Source organism: Triticum aestivum, chromosome 5B (assembly GCF_018294505.1).
Source record: "Triticum aestivum cultivar Chinese Spring chromosome 5B, IWGSC CS RefSeq v2.1, whole genome shotgun sequence".
NCBI classification, from domain to species: domain Eukaryota; kingdom Viridiplantae; phylum Streptophyta; class Magnoliopsida; order Poales; family Poaceae; genus Triticum; species Triticum aestivum.
In genome coordinates, this window is record NC_057807.1 from 538,538,718 (window position 1) to 538,558,093 (window position 19,376).

Genomic DNA, 19,376 nt, shown 5'->3' on the forward strand with positions numbered 1-19,376 from the left:
CATCATCCTCTTCTTCTTTGTTGTCTTCCATCATAACCCCTCTTTCTCCATGCTTGGTCCAAACATTATAGTGTGGCATGAAACCCTTCTCAAGCAGGTGGATGTGAAGGGTTTTAGAGTCAGAGTAAGACTTCATATTCCCACAGATAGGGCATGGACAACACATAAAACCATTATGCTTGTTTGCCTCAGCCACTTCAAGAAAATTATGCAGACCCTTAATGTACTCGGAGGTGCGTCTGTCACCGTACATCCATTGCTGGTTCATCTGCGTGCATTATATATAATTAAGTGTGCCAAAAACCATTAAAGAACATCATGAATAGAGAAGTGACCAAATTAATAGAAGTTCATCATCACACTAAAACTAAAGTACAGTAGTGATCAAATGTTATTACTGAAAAAATAAATACATAAAGTTCATACATAGTTCTCATTGAACAACATATAGCTCTCTAGAGCATGTAATTAAAACATACATTGAAACTATGTAAAACATTTTAATGCAACAAAAAATGCGATCATAATCGCAACTAAGTTAACAATTGATCCAACGGGATAATGATACCAAGCCTCGGTATGAATGGCATATTTTCTAATCTTTCTAATCTTCAAGCGCATTGCATCCATCTTGGTCTTGTAATCATCGACGACATCCGCAACATGCAAATCCAATTCCATCTTCTCCTCCTCAATTTTTTTCAATTTTTTCTTCAAGTAATTTTTTCCTTTTCAACTAAATTTAACCTCTCGACAAGAGGGTCAGTTGGAATTTCCGGTTCACAAACCTCCTAGATAAAAACATCTATGTCACGTTGGTCGGCATAATAGTCATAAACACTAAATGAAACAAATAGTTATAAAATACAATATACCACATCCAAATCATAGACAGGACGAGGGCAACGGGGGTGAATACCAAAACCATGGCACTATACAATAACAAATAATAATAAAAGTAAGAAAATTATACAAGTATCTATCTAAATCATACAAGTAAGAATTTTTTTTAGAAAGAAGATAAGAACGAGAGGCTCACCACGGTGGTGCCGGCGACGAGATCTGCATGGGTGATCAACGACGGTGAGGACGGGAACGGGACATGACGGACTGCCAAACCTAGACAAATCTTGAGGAAAATGGAGTTTGGAGGTCGAGCTTGGAGAGGAGAAAGCTTAAGTGTGGCTCGGGCATTTTATCGAACACCTCGTGTGCATAGGAGGTGAGAGCTAAAGCAACACACACCTCTCCCACACGGCCGGCCAAAAAACAGAGCACTGAGCAGGAAGGGGGTATATATAGACTTCTCTTTAGTCCCGGTTTGTGGCTAAAGCCGGAACTGAAGGGCAACCGCTGGTCCCGGTTCCAGCCACCACCCCGGGCTAAAGGTGCTGGGCCAGGAGCAAGACACATTGGTCCCAGTTTGTGTCTGGAACCAGGACCAAAAGTGTCAGACGAACTGGGACCAATGGCCCCCGAGGCCCGGCCGGCGCCTTGACCTCACGAATCAGGACTGATGCACCATTTGGTCCCGGTTTGTGAGTAAACTGGGATTAATGCTCTTATCCCAAAAACCTGTTTTCTACTCCCTCCGTCCCATAATATAAACGCTCTTATATTATGGGACGGATGGAGTACTTACTAAGTTACTTCATGCAACCTGTCGTTTCTTGAAAAAAGGTGTAGTTAGCAGGGAAAGTACCATTCTACACCCAGGAGCAAATGCTCCTGGTGTGAACAGTAAAATCAAAAAAATAGAATTTTTTTAAAACATTCTGAAAAAAATTTGTGACATACTTTCACAAGTGTTTCTTGTGCATGAAAATTTTCATCATGAAATCACATTCGTGGAAGTCGTGCCGAAAAAAACAAAATCAGAGCTTCAAAATGCTTTTGTAAGTAACATTTTCAGAGCATCGATTTTGTTTTTTTTTACCACACCTTTCACCAATGTGATTTCGCGATGAAATTTTACGTGCACAACAAACATTTGTACAAGTATGCCACAAAAAAAATTCAGAATTCTTTGATATTTTTTATTTTACTGTTCACACCAGGAGCATTTGCTCCAGGGTGTAGAAACTCCACTTCCAGTTAGCAGGTGATTTGTTGTGCCCGGAATGAAGTTTGAGAAAACTACTAGCCAAACAATAGCATGTATTTTTTATACTGTAATTGAAATTTTTATGTCATCAATATTCTTTTTCTTGAATGTTGGTCAATATTCATTTGAGAGGTTTACACAGGGTGTGTTCACGTGGAAAAAAGAAGGTACTGACATTATATTGACATACTATAGCTAGGTAGCTGCCACACAAAGTAAAGCACGGTAACTTTAACCTGTAAGATCGGTGCAAATTGATCACCGACACCAGTCAGCGTAGCACCCTATCCACCAACACTTGTACGTAGCACCCTGTCCAATCACTGCAAACTTTGTAGCGCACAGTGTCATTGTCTTGCAGCGAACATCACAGAGCGCAGAGCGCACTGTAGCGAACAGGACACCGCGCTGTAGCGCGCCGCGTGCATGAGCCCCCGCACCGCACGGGAACACAGCTATGCGTAGTGTGTACCGTGTACGATATAGATTTTCCCTATAAACAACTTATTCACGTACTGTGTACAGCTATGCGTAGGTTACATGCATCAACCAATGCAGAGGCTGTGGTATTTAACACTTTTATTCGGAGAAGAAATAAAAGGACAGGTACAGCGTATAATCACAGACCGAGTGATACACGACGCCGCAGCATACAAGCGTGCACGACGATCTTCTTGTTGGAGAAAGCGTATTTCACACAGACGACAGAAAGTAAACGCACACGTGCACCGAGACTCGGTCACCACCGCTCAGAGCAGCTTCACCAGCTCCGGCGCCACCTTCAGCGATGCCTGCACCACCTGTGGAGTCAGGCCGCCGAAAATCGAGCCCTCCCCGATCAGGTGCTCCACCGCCGGCCAGCCATGTACGCAGCAGGGACATCGGAAACCATCATCAGTACAAGATTTGCATTTCGCATTTGTCAAGGTCACGGTCACGTACCTGGCGCTCTTGATCAGCGAGACCCACTCCACTCCATCGGCGCCGGCGGCGACGAGCGCCACGGCGAACCGCGGCACGACGAACAAGCTCCCCGCAGCGACATCCTCGTCCAGCAGCAGCGTGTCGCCGCCCACGGCGGACGAGACCTGGACGCGCGCGCTCCCGCGGGCCACGTACACCGCCTGCGCCGCGCCCTCGCGGAGCACCCACGGCGCCCTCGCGGCGCCGGGCTCGAGCCGTCCGAGCACCGCGCTGAATCCGAAGCCGCCCAGCGCGTCCAGATCCGACGCGGTGAGCATCTTCAGGGTCCCTGCAGCGACGTGGCCGGCGTTCACGACGAGCCCTTTCCTGTCGTGCTCTCGCGGGCACACGCCGGGCAGCTTCGCGCTCAGCCTGGTGAGGAGGACGGCCGGCTGGCTCCGGAACGCGGTGGCCGCCTGCTCCTCCGTGACACCAGGCCACGCCATGGTGAGGAGGCCCGCGTCGAAGCCGCTCAGGACGCTGTTGCCGCCGGCGAGGAAGAAGTATGAGATGTCCCCGGGGCTGACGGCGCGCGCCGTGTCGCCTATGAACAAGATGGACAAGTCATCAGCGCTGCCTTCGTTGTCGTTGTCGTTGTACCACCACGATACGTCCCCAGTGCGCACGGCGATGACGTCGCCGGCCTTCAGGCGGACGACCCTCTCCTTGGCCTCGACCGGAAGGACCCCAGCCACCCCGGAGCCGCTGAGGACGTAGCCGAACTTGTTGGAGTCAGCGTAATGCGGCAGCGCGAAGCCGAGGGGCGTCAGCACGAGAAGGCCACACCCGAGCCCCTCCGTTGCGAGCTCCGGCTGGTCAGCACCAGACCAAGCTATGTACGCCCCCGCGTCGGTCTGGACCAGGGGCTTGCCGGCCTTCGCAGACATGCCTCCCTTCCCCACGTACGTATTTACCTTCATGCAGAAGTTAGATCGATGAAACTCCGGTTGCATGCACGCATGCAACTATGCAATGCAATCATCCGTCAAAAAAAAGAAAGAAAAACAATGCAAGCAAGCATGTGGAGGGAGATCGAATCACCTGAGCTGGAGCTGGAGGTGGAGGTGGAAGAACGTTGAGCCTTCAGTCTTCAGAACTGCTTATCTCACAACTTCACAAGCAGGAGGGGAGCGTCCAATTTATAGCAAAAACTAGGGGAACAGTGTCAGTCGCAAGTCGTCACCCAAATATATCTACGACGATCAAGTTGGCTTTGCCTCTCAAGGGTGGCCAAGAGGTAGGCAGAATGACTACGTTAGTCCGTTAGTCCTATATATATTCATTTCTGCAACAAATAATTTGAGATCGAGGGAGTATATGTTAGGACATAGGTGGGTCCTAAAATATCAGAAAATCTAAAATTTGTTAAATCTGTGAGATTGTTTTGCCCAATTATTTTTCAACTCTATCTAGATGATGTAAGTGATAGCATAGAGGGGTAATACCCAACTCCAGATTTATACACGCTCGATCCAATCAACGTGAGTGTCTCCAACAAGCAATGTCAACTTAGCAAGATTTATCTCTTTCCGTTTCGACAGCTTACCACACACACATGTCCTGAGGGGGGCGTGTGGTTAGCGATGTTTCTTTTTTTTTGTAGGATAATCCTGAAAGGAACGACTATTTGGTTTACTTGTCTACTATATATACCCACGCGCTCCACATGTTGAGTGTCCCATTCAGGGTAGAGTATTATATATGGATGCCAGTTGTGCACACCCAATAATTACTACTATCAAGGAGTATCAAATACTTGATATATTGTAAGCATTTAGTAGTTCGGGCCCTTTCATTTGCATTGGCATTGCTCTGTGTTAATCTCACGCATCATGTCTTCGTTGAGGCTGGTTGTAATGGTAGTATCGTACTTAGTATCACTAGTAGAAAAAGGGTCTAATGTGAAACTCATTAGTCCCGGTTTGCAACTGAACCGGCACTAATGTGACCATTAGTGCCGGTTCCAACGGCCAGGCGGGCGACGCTCATTAGTACCGGTTCATGGCGAACCTTTAGTACCGGTTCGTGCCACGAACCGGTATTAAAGAGGTGGTGACCTTTAATACCGGTTGGTGGCTCCAACCGGTACTTAAGTGGGGTCTTTAGTACCGGTTGGAGCCACCAACCGGTACTAAAGGTGGTGGCCTTTAGTACGGGTTGGTGGCTCCAACCGGTACTAAAGACCCCCCCCCCTTAGTACCGGTTGGAGCCACCAACCGGTATTAAAGGTGGTGCGCTGCCACCCGCAGTGCACAATGTTTAGTCCCACCTCGCTAGTTGAGAGGAGCTCGCACCAGTTTATAAGCCCCGCTGCGGCTACCATGTTGAGCTCCTCTCTAAGCAGGCCTTTGTGGGCCTGCGGTGCCGGCCCAGTAGGCGGGCTGTTTTTGCTTTATTTCAAAAATAAAAATAAAAAAATCCTTACCAACCGGGACTAAAGGTTCCCCAGACCACGGCGCGCCTCGTGCCACGTGGTGGGCCTTTGGTTCTGGTTCGTGTTGAACCGGTACTAAAGGGGGGGAGGGGCTTTAGTCCCCACTCTTTAGTACCGGTTCCAGAACCGGTACTAAAGGTCCTTACGAACCGGTACTAAAAGTCGTTTTTCTATTAGTGTATCATGCATGCCAACTAGACAATTTTGATGAGGTGTCATAGCATTAAATGAAGAAAGAAATGGTGGAGTATCATATTATAATACCGTATTATAATAATTGCTATGCTACTTTGTGTCATGCATGGCAATAAATAAAGTACTACATGATACTGATATATGATACTATGCATTAGGGAGGTAGTATCATACACTAGCATCATATGCATGATACTAGTATATGATACTCCCCATTACAACCAGCCTGAATCATTAAACCATATATGTCTAGCAACAATCAACCATTGGTGGTTGGATGGTTAAGAGGTTCTGGCTTAGCATGGATCAAACTTTGTTGTCTCGTTAATGCGGATTACACATCTTTTCAGTGGAAGTCAATGTTTCCATCTATAGGAAGGTGCATGTAGACAGCAGTCATTGTAGTGTTTGGGCACGTGTGTGTACTTCTATGTTCGTATGGTACTTTTTTTCGTTCCTTGTTTGAGTGTGTTATTAATAATGTTGAGTTCGCTACTGCAAGTGCATGTAATTCCCATGTGTGGTTTTGATAATTAATGACAATCCTTATAGAATGTTTTCATTGAGATATATTTGAAGGAAAATTTCATACGCAATGCATGAAGATTATTGGACTGGTTGAAGGATGAAATCCACCAACACAAATATGTGCATTGAGACTTGGTAATGAATGAAAATTCATATGGAGCAACAATGACATCAAGCTATAAATGAAGATATGTTTAATGGGTGATGCAATAAGGAGATTGGATGTATTCAGATTGAGAGCCACCAAAATCTTGATATGCTCCAAGATTGAGTTCATTAATTGAATCAAATGTGATCGAGATGGATTCCATGTGATGAACAAGACCTGATCTAGATGGAGTTCATTGGAGGATATCAAAGGCTGCCATGCTTAGGCTAATGAGTTGAGCCATGGTGGATGAAGATCTTGCGAGAATGGTTAAATAGAAGAATTCTATATATGGCTTGAAGATTGGATCATGATTAGCTCATTTGTTGAATAATTGTTGATCAAGTCTTGAAGCAAGTAATTCAAGTGAAGAATTCATTGTGCCACTCAAGAGATTGTGATAGAGCATGAAGAACAACAAGTGACGACCAAAATGAGAAACTTGATATGGTCATGAGAGAGAATTGAGATATTGGTGATCATGTCTTAAAGCAATGAAGCATAGTGAAGAGTTTAATATGGCCTGCGAGACACCGAGATTAATCAGAGAGTAAAGATAAAGGTTGACCAATATGAAGCTCGATGAAGCACAAAATGATGTACCACATGGGATCTTGTGGTATGGTAAAAATTTATGAATTGTGCCATACTATGTATTTTCTATGTCTATGTTGGTTAGGTAATTCTCGTGGGCTTGCATAAAAAAGATTTCTAGTAGCCCATGTGAGGATGTCATCGGGTGAGGATAGTAATCTAGTTTGGTAAGGACAAGTCCAAGATAGGAATCCCGAAGTATTACATACTTGAAGCTTGTGCATGATCATGTGATGTGCGTGTGAAGATGTTATACAGGGAAATGCTTTTCAAATTGCTTATTGGGGGGGGGGGGGGTCTATTTGAAGTATTCACCAAGTGACGTTATCGAGATTGTGTTTCCAACTTGGGAAAAGTATGAATGTTAACATCAAGCTCAAGTGGAATGCTCAAGTCAAAGGTAGAAGTTCCTTTGATTTTCTGGGGTGGATAGACGACCACTGAAGGAAGATATACTCCTTTTGTTTCTTTTTACAATGCATATAAGTTTTGTTTGAAGTCAAACTACACATAGTTTGACCAATTTTATATTAAAAAATATCAACAACTACAATGCTGATGTTATATAGCATGAAAATTAGTTTTATGATACATCTAATGATATTTATTCTGTGTTGTGAATGTTGAGTTTTTTCCTATGAAGTTGGTCAAACTTTGTAAATTTTGACTTCAAACTGATTTTACATGCTAAAAGCAAATGGAGGGATTATGCTCAAGAATTGAGTTCCAAAAGCTATCTAGTGTACATCTTTTTATGTTCCTGAGTTATAGGAATCCCTCACTATTAAGAGGGGACCAGAGGGATTTGCGAAGGAATTTCTCAGCTCACAATCATCAAAACATTCCATTCCTAGCTATAAGTCCAATGCCAAAATGATTAACCAAGTCCCACATTAAAAAGAGCCAGAAGGAACATTGTTTCAGGTGGTCGGACTGTCAGGGTAGATTTTTGCCGGACTGTTCCGCCAGTTACTTTTTGAAGCCGAAGCTAAAATGTATGGTAAAACGATTGATTGAACAAATGATTAGGGAATAGTTTTTGTCCGGGCTCTGGACGAACTATCTGGCCAACTAACTTCCACCAGGCAAGAAAAGCATTAAGTGAGGTCGAGCAAATAGTCGGACGAAAACTTTGATCGGAGAAAAATGCAGATGGAGAAATTAGGATGACTTTTGTTGTCCATGAAATGGCAGGACTGTCCGGGAAAATTATCATACTATCAACCGACTGCGATTTCTCTATGTTCATATGCTCACTTAAAGAAAGGTTAGTGGCCGGACTTTTTCTAGGCAGTTTTCTACCAGACCGTCTGCTCGTCTATTTCCTTCCCTAAAATGACTAGTTTTATTCTAGCCTATATATACACCTTCACCACTTCGTGGAGGGATTAACCAATTCTATACGCTTAACCATATCTGATAAGTGCATTTTCCCCACTACAAATCAAAGATTTTTGAGAGATATTTCACCTCAGCCATAGACCCACTCCTCTCTCTCTCTCTCTCTCTCTCTCTCTCCCAAAGCAATTCGTGATTGGAGCAAATCTTGAATATTTCCTCTTTGATGTTGTTGCTCTTGTAGGTTGGAGGCTCCTAAGCGATAGGAGTTCTTTGTTGAGGAATCAACGTGTGATGTAACCCCAGAAAATTTGTGAATGTTTGGAGGCCTCCTCAAAGTTTTCCACTGGTGGTTGGGAATCGCATTTGTGTTGATATCTCAAGGAGAATAGGGAGAGCCTTCGTGGTGTCCGTGTGCCTTCATGGTAATTAACACCCATCCTTCAACAGTGATTAGCTTATATCCATGGAAGTGAACATCGGAATACATCTTCATCTCCAGTGTCTTCGATTATTTCTAACCCTAGCTCATTGCATGTGGTTTACTTAGGCTCACACTTTACTTTTCGTAATTCATACTTTCTACTATTGGCATATCTTGTGCCCAGTGTGAATTGCTAGTCTGTATAATCCATTTTCATATCTTGTGATATAACTTGTGCAAGCATGTATTGCTTACTTGTGGTTCCTAGTTTTCTTAAGTGCCCATCGTGTTTAGAGCAAGTTCTTGGCGCACTTAGTTGAGCCTAGTATATCTAAAATTTGTGCTTGAAATGTATCCGCCTAGTATATGTTTTGTGTTAGATTAAAACCAAATCCTTATTAGTATGTAAAACGCATATTCACACTGTATCCCCTCTAGACGATGACATCTTGTTCCTCTCAGCTAGCCACAAAAAAAATAATACAATGATGTGTTGGTTGGCATCATGCCAATGAAAAAACTCCCGCGAGCCTCTTCCTGGCAAATGGTGTTTGCTTTGATAATGGCGGTAGGCTGGTGAGGGCATAATCCATGGCGTTGGATAGCTTTCTGAATACGATTGATCGGGGGCGTATGGGCAGACTGGTTAAATCTTGTGAAAGGTTGATGAATGCCAACCTTTCATATGAATCAGACACATTATGTTCAAACTTGACTACTAGTCTCTTCACAGTCAAAACCATGTGTTTCGGATCTCTTGAACGGTGGGTAACCTTTTCACCACAAATGTAGTTGAAAAAGAAAGTGCCGTTAAGAATAAAAATGACCACACGGTGTACGCCTCCGTGTACAACTAGACAAAGGGCTTGCCGGCCTTAGCAGACATGCTCCTCTTCCCCATGTAGGTACCTTGCATTTTTTGATAAGGAAAATATATTAATATTGCAAAGTTACCAATTACACCCAGCCTCTACACTAACAAAATGCCCGGAGACATCAAGGATGCACACAGCAAAAATAACAAATAAAAAAAAGAGAAAATAGACCTCGCCAAGGTGATCAATCACTCGTAGCAGCAGTACTCTAACCACCACCAAAGATAGCACCCGAACTACAGAAAAAGTTCTCCATAAGCAATGCCTCCAAAAAAGAAACAATGCACAAGCGTTGTTATCGTCCGATCGAAGATCATAGGGTTTCACCCTGGAGAAATTCCGAGTTCCCAAACAATGCCTTCAACAAGACCATTGCCAGGTACAATCAATAAAGACCTGACCATGGGTTTCACCCTGGAAATCACGACTCGATACTCGAGGAACACCACCAACACTACTAGGGAAAAGCCTAGCAGCAGCAAAGGTTTTAGGCCTATCAGTAGTGCGGGACGATGCGCTACTGATAAGGCGCTACAGCTAACGTGTAGCAGTAGCGCGTGTCGTCCCACGCTACTGCTATACATAGATAGTTGTAGCGCGCTTCAGTGAAGAGCGCTACTGATATTATCTGCAGCGCTTTTTGCAGAGAAGCGCTACTGGTAAGACGGCGCTACTGCTAACTTTTCCCCCCTCGCTACTACTAGTTTTATTAGTTTTTTTTCCTGCATATTTGTTCTGTATTTGAATAGGCTTTATACAATAATCTTTAGCATATCATACACATACAAATATAGTCATAGTATATACATACAACTAGTCTCATCAAATCATGTCATCATCATAATCATCATCCAACTCAAAGTGGTCTCTCATCATCATCTCGAAAATAGCGATACAAGTCTTGATTACTTGCAAATACATCGTCATCCATCTAAACAATGATATACGCGAGAAGAGCTATCACTTTGAGTGAGAGCGAAACTATGCAGTACATCAGTTCGTATCCCTCTCTCGCATTAGCGTGAACCTAAACTAACTACTGCCTGTCGCTCGGAAACCAGAAACCGGTACACCTGGGCCTGACACTCCGTCCACTCGTCGTATATATACTCCTGGTGTAGCACTTCTTCGCCATCGATGATCTATGCACCTGCATCGTCACATGAGTCGATATGCAACATATATAGTTGAGCAACAGAAATAGACAGACTTGGCAAAAATAGAAACAACATATCATAAGCATAAATAACAAAGTTCATCATACCCAAAATGCCCTAACTAGAGTGATTTTCGCTAGTCGAGGAGGAGGACGGTTTAATTACATCACTAATAAAGTTTCGCGGTGCATAACTCAAAGTTTTATCATTCAGAAAGTATGGACTAAACGGACACATTGTCATATATCGACAATCAGTCCAACATGTCATGCCATCCATCGATGTCAGGGAGATAGTCCCCGAGCTTCGGCCTCGCAAGCCTCCTTGAATATTTTAAACTGCTCTTCTGTGATTGTCGGATTATCCTTTACAATCTTAGAGTAGGGTTCCTTGTCGATGATCCTTGCTTTCACCTTGTTTTCCAGGCGGCCAACACGTCGCTAAACTTGGTCATGGCGTGTTTGTTTATCTTCTTCATTGTCGGGTCCTTATCTGGATCTTCATAATCCTTTTCATTCCGGCCCGGGAACAAGAATATCTGGTGAAACTTCTTTAGGAGGGAGAGCCTCATATTATCTATCTTCTGTAGTTTCTCATCGTTGATGGTGGCGATTGTCCGTATGATGCAGCATATTTGATTGCCGTAGCACGAGCGCGCTTCCTCGGGCGCCTTTGGCTCAAAATTACTGTCGTCCACCTCCGTGACCACCAGTCTAGTACTCCTGAGTTTGTTAGGAAGCCATTGCTGTGGGGGAACATAGCAGAAATTCAAAATTTTCCTACGAATCACCAAGATCTATCTATGGAGAGACTAGCAACGAGAGAGAGGAGTGCATCTACATACCCTCGTAGATCGCGAGCGGAAGCGTTCAAGAGAACGGGGTTGAGGGAGTCATACTCGTCGTGATCCAAATCACCGAAGATCCTAGTGCCAAACGGATGGCACCTCCGCGTTCAACACACGTGCATCCCGGTGACGTCTCCCGTGCCTTGATCCAGCAAGGATAGAGGGAGAGGTTGGGGAAGAATCCGTCCAGCAGCAGCACAACGGTGTGGTGGTGATGGAGGAGCGTGGCACTGCAGCAAGGCTTCGCCAAGCACTGCGAGAGACGAGGAGGGAGAGAGGTAGGGCTGCGCCAAGAGAGAGTTCATCTCGTGTGTTTTGCAGCCCCCAATACCTCAAGTATATATAGGGGAAGAGGAGGGGTTGCACCCCCATCTAGGGTTCCCTCCCTAGGGGTGGCGGCAGCCCCAAAACCCATCTAGGGTGCGGCCAAGGGGGGAAGAGAGGGGGGCGCCCTAGGGTGGGCCTTAAGGCCCATCTGGACCTAGGGTTTTGCCCCCTCCCACTCTCCCCGCGCCTTGGGCCTTGGTGGGGGGCGCACCAGCCCACCTGGGGCTGGTCCCCTCCCACACTTGGCCTATGCAGCCCTCTGTGGCCGGTGGCCCCACCTGGTGGACCCCCGGGACCCTCCCGGTGGTTCCGGTACGTTACCGATAGCACCCGAAACCTTTCCGGTGACCAAAACAGGACTTCCCATATATAAATCTTTACCTCCGGACCATTCCGGAACTCCTCATGACGTCCGGGATCTCATCCGGGACTCCGAACAACATTCGGTAACCACGTACATCTATTCCCTATACCCTAGCGTCATCGAACCTTAAGTGTGTAGACCCTACGGGTTCGGGAACCATGCAGACATGACCGAGACGACTCTCCGGCCAATAACCAACAGCGGGATATGGATACCCATGTTGGCTCCCACATGTTCCACGATGATCTCATCGGATGCACCACGATGTCAAGGATTCAATCAATCCCGTATACAATTCCCTTTGTCTACCGGTATAGTACTTGCCCGAGATTCGATCGTCGGTATCCCGATACCTTGTTCAATCTCGTTACCGGCAAGTCTCTTTACTCGTTCCATAACACATCATCCCGTGATCAACTCCTTGATCACATTGTGCACATTATGATGATGTCCTACCGAGTGGGCCCAGAGATACCTCTCCGTCACATGGAGTGACAAATCCCAGTCTCGATTCATGCCAACCCAACAGACACTTTCGGAGATACCCGTAGTGCACCTTTATAGCCACCCAGTTATGTTGTGACGTTTGGCACACCAAAAGCATTCCTACGGTGTCCGGGAGTTGCACAATATCATGGTCTAAGGAAAAGATACTTGACATTTAGAAAAGCTTTAGCATACGAACTACACGATCTTGTGCGAGGCTTAGGATTGGGTCTTGTCCATCACATCATTCTCCTAATGATGTGATCCCGTTATCAACGACATCCAATGTCCATGATCAGGAAATCGTGACCATCTATTGATTAACGAGCTAGTCAACTAGAGGCTTACTAGGGACATGGTGTTTTCTATGTATCCACACATGTATCTGAGTTTCCTATCAATACAATTCTAGCATGGATAATAAACAATTATCATAAACAAGGAAATATAATAATAACCATTTTATTATTGCCTCTAGGGCATATTTCCAACAGTCTCCCACTTGCACTAGAGTCAATAATCTAGTTCACATCACTATGTGATTGTAATGAATCAACGCCCATGGGGTTTGATCATATCTCGCTTGTGAGAGAGGTTATTAGTCAACGGATCTGAACCTTTCAGATCCGTGCGTGTTTTGCAAATCTCTATGTCATCTCCTAGATGCAGCTACCACGCTCTATTTGGAACTATTCCAAATAATTGTTCTACTATACGAATCCGATTTACTACTCAGAATAATCCGGATTAGTGTCAAAGTTTGCATCGGCATAACCCTTTAAGACGAACTCTTTTACCACCTCCATAATCGAGAAAATTCCTTAGTCCACTAGTTACTAAGGATAAGTTTGACCGATGTACTGTGATTCATTCCTGGATCACTCTTGTACCCCTTGACTGACTCATGGCAAGGCACACTTCCGGTGTGGTACACAGCATAGCATACTATAGAGCCTACGTCTGAAGCATAGGGGACGACCTTCGTCCTTTCTCTCTCTTCTGCCGTGGTCATGTCTTGAGTCTTACTCAATACTCACACCATATAACACAGCCAAGAACTCCTTCTTTGCTGATCTATTTTGAACTCCTTCAAAATCTTGTCACGGTATGTATTCATTTGAAAGTACTATTAAGCGTTTTGATCTATCCTTATAGATCTTGATGCTCAATGTTCAAGTAGCTTAATCCAGGTTTTCCATTGAAAAACACTTTTCAAATAACCCTATATGCTTTCTAGAAATTCTACATCATTTCCGATCAACAATATGTCAACAACATATACTCATCAAAAATGCTATAGTGCTCCCACTCACTTCTTCGGAAATACAAGTTTCTCATAAACTTTGTATAAACCAAAAATCTTTGATCATCTCATCAAAGCGTATATTCCAACTCCGAGATGCTTACTCCAGTCCTTAGAAGGATTGCTGGAGCTTTGCACACTTGTTAGCATCTTTCAGGATTGACAAAACCTTCTGGTTGTATCCCATACAACCTTTCCTCAAGAATATCGTAGAGGAAACAATGTTTTGACATCCTATCTGCAAGATTTCATAAATCATGCAGTAACTGCTAATATAATTCCAACAGACTCTTTAGCATCGCTACGAGTGAGAAAGTCTCATCGCAGTCAACTCCTTGAACTTGTCGGAAAACATCTTAACGACAAGTCGAGCTTTCTTAATGGTGACACTTACCATCATTGTCCGTCTTCCTTTTAAAATCCATCTGTACCCAACAGCCTTACGACCATTAAGTAGTTCTTCCAAAGTCTACACTTTGTTTTCATACATGGATCCTCTCTCGGATTTTATGGCCTCGAGCCATTCGTCGGAATCCGGGCCCACCATCGCTTCTCCATAGCTCGTAGGTTCATTGTTGTCTAGCAACATGACCTTCAAGACATGATTACTGTACCATTCTGAAGTAGTACGCATCCTTGTCACCCTACGAGGTTCGGTAGTGACTTGATCCGAAGTTTCATGATCACTATCATCAACTTCCACTTCAATTGGTGTAGGTGCCACAGGAACAACTTCCTGTGCCCTACTACACACTGGTTGAAGTGATGGTTCAATAACCTCATCAAGTCTCCACCATCCTCCCACTCAATTCTTTCGAGAGAAACTTTTCCTTGAGAAAGGACCCATTTCTAGAAACAATTACTTTTGCTTCCGGATCTGAGATAGGAGGTATACCCAACCATTTTGGGTATCCTATGAAGATGCATTTATCCGTTTTGGGTTCGAGCTTATCATGATGAAACTTTTTCACATAAGCGTCGCAGCCCCAAACTTTCAAGAAACGACAGCTTAGGTTTCTCTAAACCATAGTTCATACGGTGTCATCTCAACGGAATTACGTGGTGCCCTATTTAAAGTGAATGCGGTTGTCTCTAATGCCTAACCCATGAACGATAGTGGTAATTCGATAAGAGACATCATGGTATGCACCATATCCAATAGGGTGCAGCTATGATGTTCGGACACACCATCACACTATGGTGTTCCAGGCGGTGTTAGTTGTGAAACAATTTCGACAATGTCTCAATTGTGTACCAAACTCGCAACTCAGATATTCATCTCTATGATCATATCTTAGACATTTTATCCTCTTGTCACGAAGATCTTCAACTTCACTCTGAAATTACTTGAACCTTTCAATAATTCAGACTTGTGTTTCATCAAGTAAATATACTCAGCATCTACTCAAATCATCTATGAAGTAAGAACATAACGATATCCACTGCGTGCCTCAGCACTCATTGGACTGCACACATCAAAATGTGTTACTTCCAACAAGTTGCTTTCTTGTTCCATCTTACTGAAAACGAGGCTTTTCAGTCATCTTGCCCATGTGGTATGATTTGCATGTCTCAAGTGATTCAAAATCAAGTGAGTCCAAACGATCCATCTGCATGGAGTTTCTTCATGTGTACATACCAATAGATATGGTTCACATGTCTCAAACTTTTCAAAAAACGAGTGAGTCCAAAAGATCCATCAACATGGAGCTTCTTCATGCGTTTTATACCAATATGACTCAAATGGCAGTGCCACAAGTAGGTGGTACTATCATTACTATCTTATATCTTTTGGCATGAACATGTGTATCACTATGATCGAGATTCAATAAACCACTCATTTTAGGTGCAAGACCGTTGAAGGTATTATTCAAATAAACAGAGTAACCATTATTCTCCTTAAATGAATAACCGTATTGCGATAGACATAATCCAATCATGTCTATGCTCAACGCAAACACCAAATAACAATTATTTAGGTTTAACACCAATCTCGATGGTAGAGGGAGTATGCAATGCTTGATCACATCAAGCTTGGAAACAGTTCCAACACATATCGTCATCTCACCTTTAGCTAGTCTCCGCTTATTCCGTAGCCTTTTATTTCGAGTTACTAATACTTAGCAACCAAACCGGTATCTTAATACCCTGGTGCTACTAGGAGTACTAGTAAAGTACACATTTAATTCAATGTATATCCAATATACTTCTGTCAACCTTGCCAGCCTTCTCATCTACCAAGTATCTAGGGTAGTTCTGCTTCAGTGACCGTTCCCTCATTACAGAAGCACTTAGTCTCGGGTTTGGGTTCAACCCTGGGTTTCTTCACTGGTGCAGCAACTGATTTGCCGTTTCATGAAGTACCCCTTCTTGCCCTTGCCCTTCTTGAAACTAGTGGTTTCACTAACCATCAACGATTGATGCTCCTTCTTGATTTCTACTTTTGCGGTGTCAAACATCGTGAATATTTCAAGGATCATCATATCTATCCCTGATATGTTATAGTTCATCACGAAGCTCTAGTAGCTTGGTGGCAATGTCTTTGGAGAAACATCACTATCTCATCTGGAAGATTAACTCCCACTCGATTCAAGTGATTGTTGTACCCAGACAATCTGAGTACAAGTTCAACGATTGAGCTTTTCTCCCTTAGTTTGTAGGCCAAGAAGCTCGTCGGAGGTCTTATACCTCTTGACGTGGGCGCGAGCCTGAAATCCCAATTTCAGCTCTTGGAACATCTCATATGTTCTGCGACATTTCAAAAATGTCTTCGGTGCCTCAATTCTAAACCATTTAACATTACCCACTGAACTATCACGTAGTCATCAAAACGTGTATGTCAGATATTCGCAACATCCACAAACGACGGTCGAGGTTCAACAGACAAAGGACATAAGCCCTCTACGCAGCAATGAGGACAATCCTTAGTTTACAGACCCAGTCCGCATAATTGCTACTATCAACTTTCAACTATATTTTCTCTAGGAACATATCTAAAACAGTAGAACTAAAGCGCGAGCTATGACATAATTTGCAAAGACCTTTTTGACTATGTTCAGGATAATTAAGTTCATCTAATGAACTCCCACTCAGATAGACATCCCTCTAGTCATCTAAGTGATACATGATCCGAGACAACTAGGCCGTGTCCGATCATCACGTGAGACGGACTAGTCATCATCGGTGAACATCTTCATGTTGATCGCATCTACTATATGACTCATGTTCGACCTTTCGGTCTCTTGAGTTCCGAGGCCATGTCTATACATGCTAGGCTCGTCAAGTCAACCTAAGTGTTTCGCGTGTGTAAAGCTGGCTTACACCCGTTGTATGTGAACGTTAGAATCTATCACACCCGATCATCACGTGGTGCTCGAAACAACGAACTTTCGCAACGGTGCACAGTTAGGGGGAACACTTTCTTGAAATTATTATGAGGGATCATCTTATTTACTACCGTCGTTCTAAGCAAATAAGATGCATAAACATGATAAACATCACATGCAATCAAATAGTGACATGATATGGCCAATATCATTTTGCTCCTTTTGATCTCCATCTTCGGGGCTCCATGATCATCATCGTCACCGGCATGACACCATGATCTCCATCATCATGATCTCCATCATCGTGTCTCCATGAAGTTGTCTCGCCAACTATTACTTCTACTACTATGGCTAACGGTTTAGCAATGAAGTAAAGTAATTACATGGCGTTATTCAGTGACACGCAGGTCATACAATAAATAAAGACAACTCCTATGGCTCCTGCCGGTTGTCATACTCATCGACATGCAAGTCGTGATTCCTATTACAAGAACATGATCAATCTCATACATCACATATCATTCATCACATTCTTTTGGCCATATCACATCACATAGCATACCCTGCAAAAACAAGTTAGACGTCCTCTAATTGTTGTTTGCATGTTTTACGTGGCTGCTATGGGTTTCTAGCAAGAACGTTTCTTACCTACGCAAAAGCCACAACGTGATATGCCAATTGCTATTTACCCTTCATAAGGACCCTTTTCATCGAATCCGATCCGACTAAAGTGGGAGAGACTGGCACCCGCTAGCCACCTTATGCAACAAGTGCATGTCAGTCGGTGGAACCTGTCTCACGTAAGTGTACGTGTAAGGTCGGTCCGGGCCGCTTCATCCCACAATACCGTCGAAACAAGATAGGACTAGTAACGGTAAGCATATTGAACAAAATCAACGCCCACAACAACTTGTGTTCTACTCGTGCATAGAATCTACGCAATAGACCTAGCTCATGATGCCACTGTTGGGGAACGTAGCAGAAATTCAAAATTTTCCTACGAGTCACCAAGATCTATCTATGGAGAGACTAGCAACGAGAGAGAGGAGTGCATCTACATACCCTTGTAGATCGCGAGCGGAAGCGTTCAAGAGAACGGGGTTGAGGGAGTCGTACTCGTCGTGATCCAAATCACCGAAGATCCTAGTGCCGAACGGACGGCACCTCCACGTTCAACACACGTGCAGCCCGGTGACGTCTCCCGTGCCTTGATCCAGTAAGGAGAGAGGGAGAGATTGGGGAAGACTCCGTCCAGCAGCAGCACAACGGCGTGGTGGTGATGGAGGAGCGTGGCACTCCAGCAGGGCTTCGCCAAGCACCGCAAGAGACGAGGAGGGAGAGAGGTAGGGCTGCGCCTTGGGAGAGTTCATCTCGCGTGTTTTGCAGCCCCCAATACCTCAAGTATATATAGGGGAAGGGGAGGGGCTGCGCCCCCATCTAGGGTTCCCTCCCTAGGGATGGCGGCAGCCCCAAAACCCATCTAGGGTGCGGCCAAGGGGGGAAGAGAAGGGGGCGCCCTAGGGTGGGCCTTAAGGCCCATCTGGACCTAGGGTTTTGCCCCCTCCCACTCTCCTGCGCCTTGGGCCTTGGTGGGGGGCGCACCAGCCCACCTGGGGCTGGTCCCTTCCCACACATGGCCTACGCAGCCCTCTGGGGCCGGTGGCCCCACCTGGTGTACCCCCGAGACCCTCCCGGTGGTCCCGGTACGTTACCGATAGCACCCGAAACCTTTCCGGTGACCAAAACAGGACTTCCCATATATGAATCTTTACCTCCGTACCATTCCGGAACTCCTCGTGACGTCCGGGATCTCATCCGAGACTCCGAACAACATTCGGTAACCATGTATATCTATTCCCTATAACCCTAGCGTCATCAAACCTTAAGTGTGTAGACCCTACGGGTTCGGGAACCATGCAGACATGACCGAGACAACTCTCCGGCCAATAACCAACAGCGGGAT

At 44.6% G+C, this 19,376-nt stretch overlaps 1 protein-coding gene across 1 annotated transcript; it reads right to left on the minus strand.

The window, feature by feature from the left end:
• Positions 1 to 2,666: 2,666 nt before the first annotated feature.
• Positions 2,667 to 4,310, minus strand: LOC123113029 (11S globulin seed storage protein 2). The gene is made up of 3 exons (XM_044534132.1): positions 4,109 to 4,310; positions 3,047 to 3,981; positions 2,667 to 2,962 (listed from the first exon to the last, which is right to left on the minus strand). Exons 2-3 carry the CDS (start codon positions 3,952 to 3,954, stop codon positions 2,854 to 2,856), a joined length of 1,017 nt encoding a protein of 338 aa, XP_044390067.1. The 5' UTR covers positions 3,955 to 3,981; positions 4,109 to 4,310; the 3' UTR covers positions 2,667 to 2,853.
• Positions 4,311 to 19,376: the final 15,066 nt, after the last annotated feature.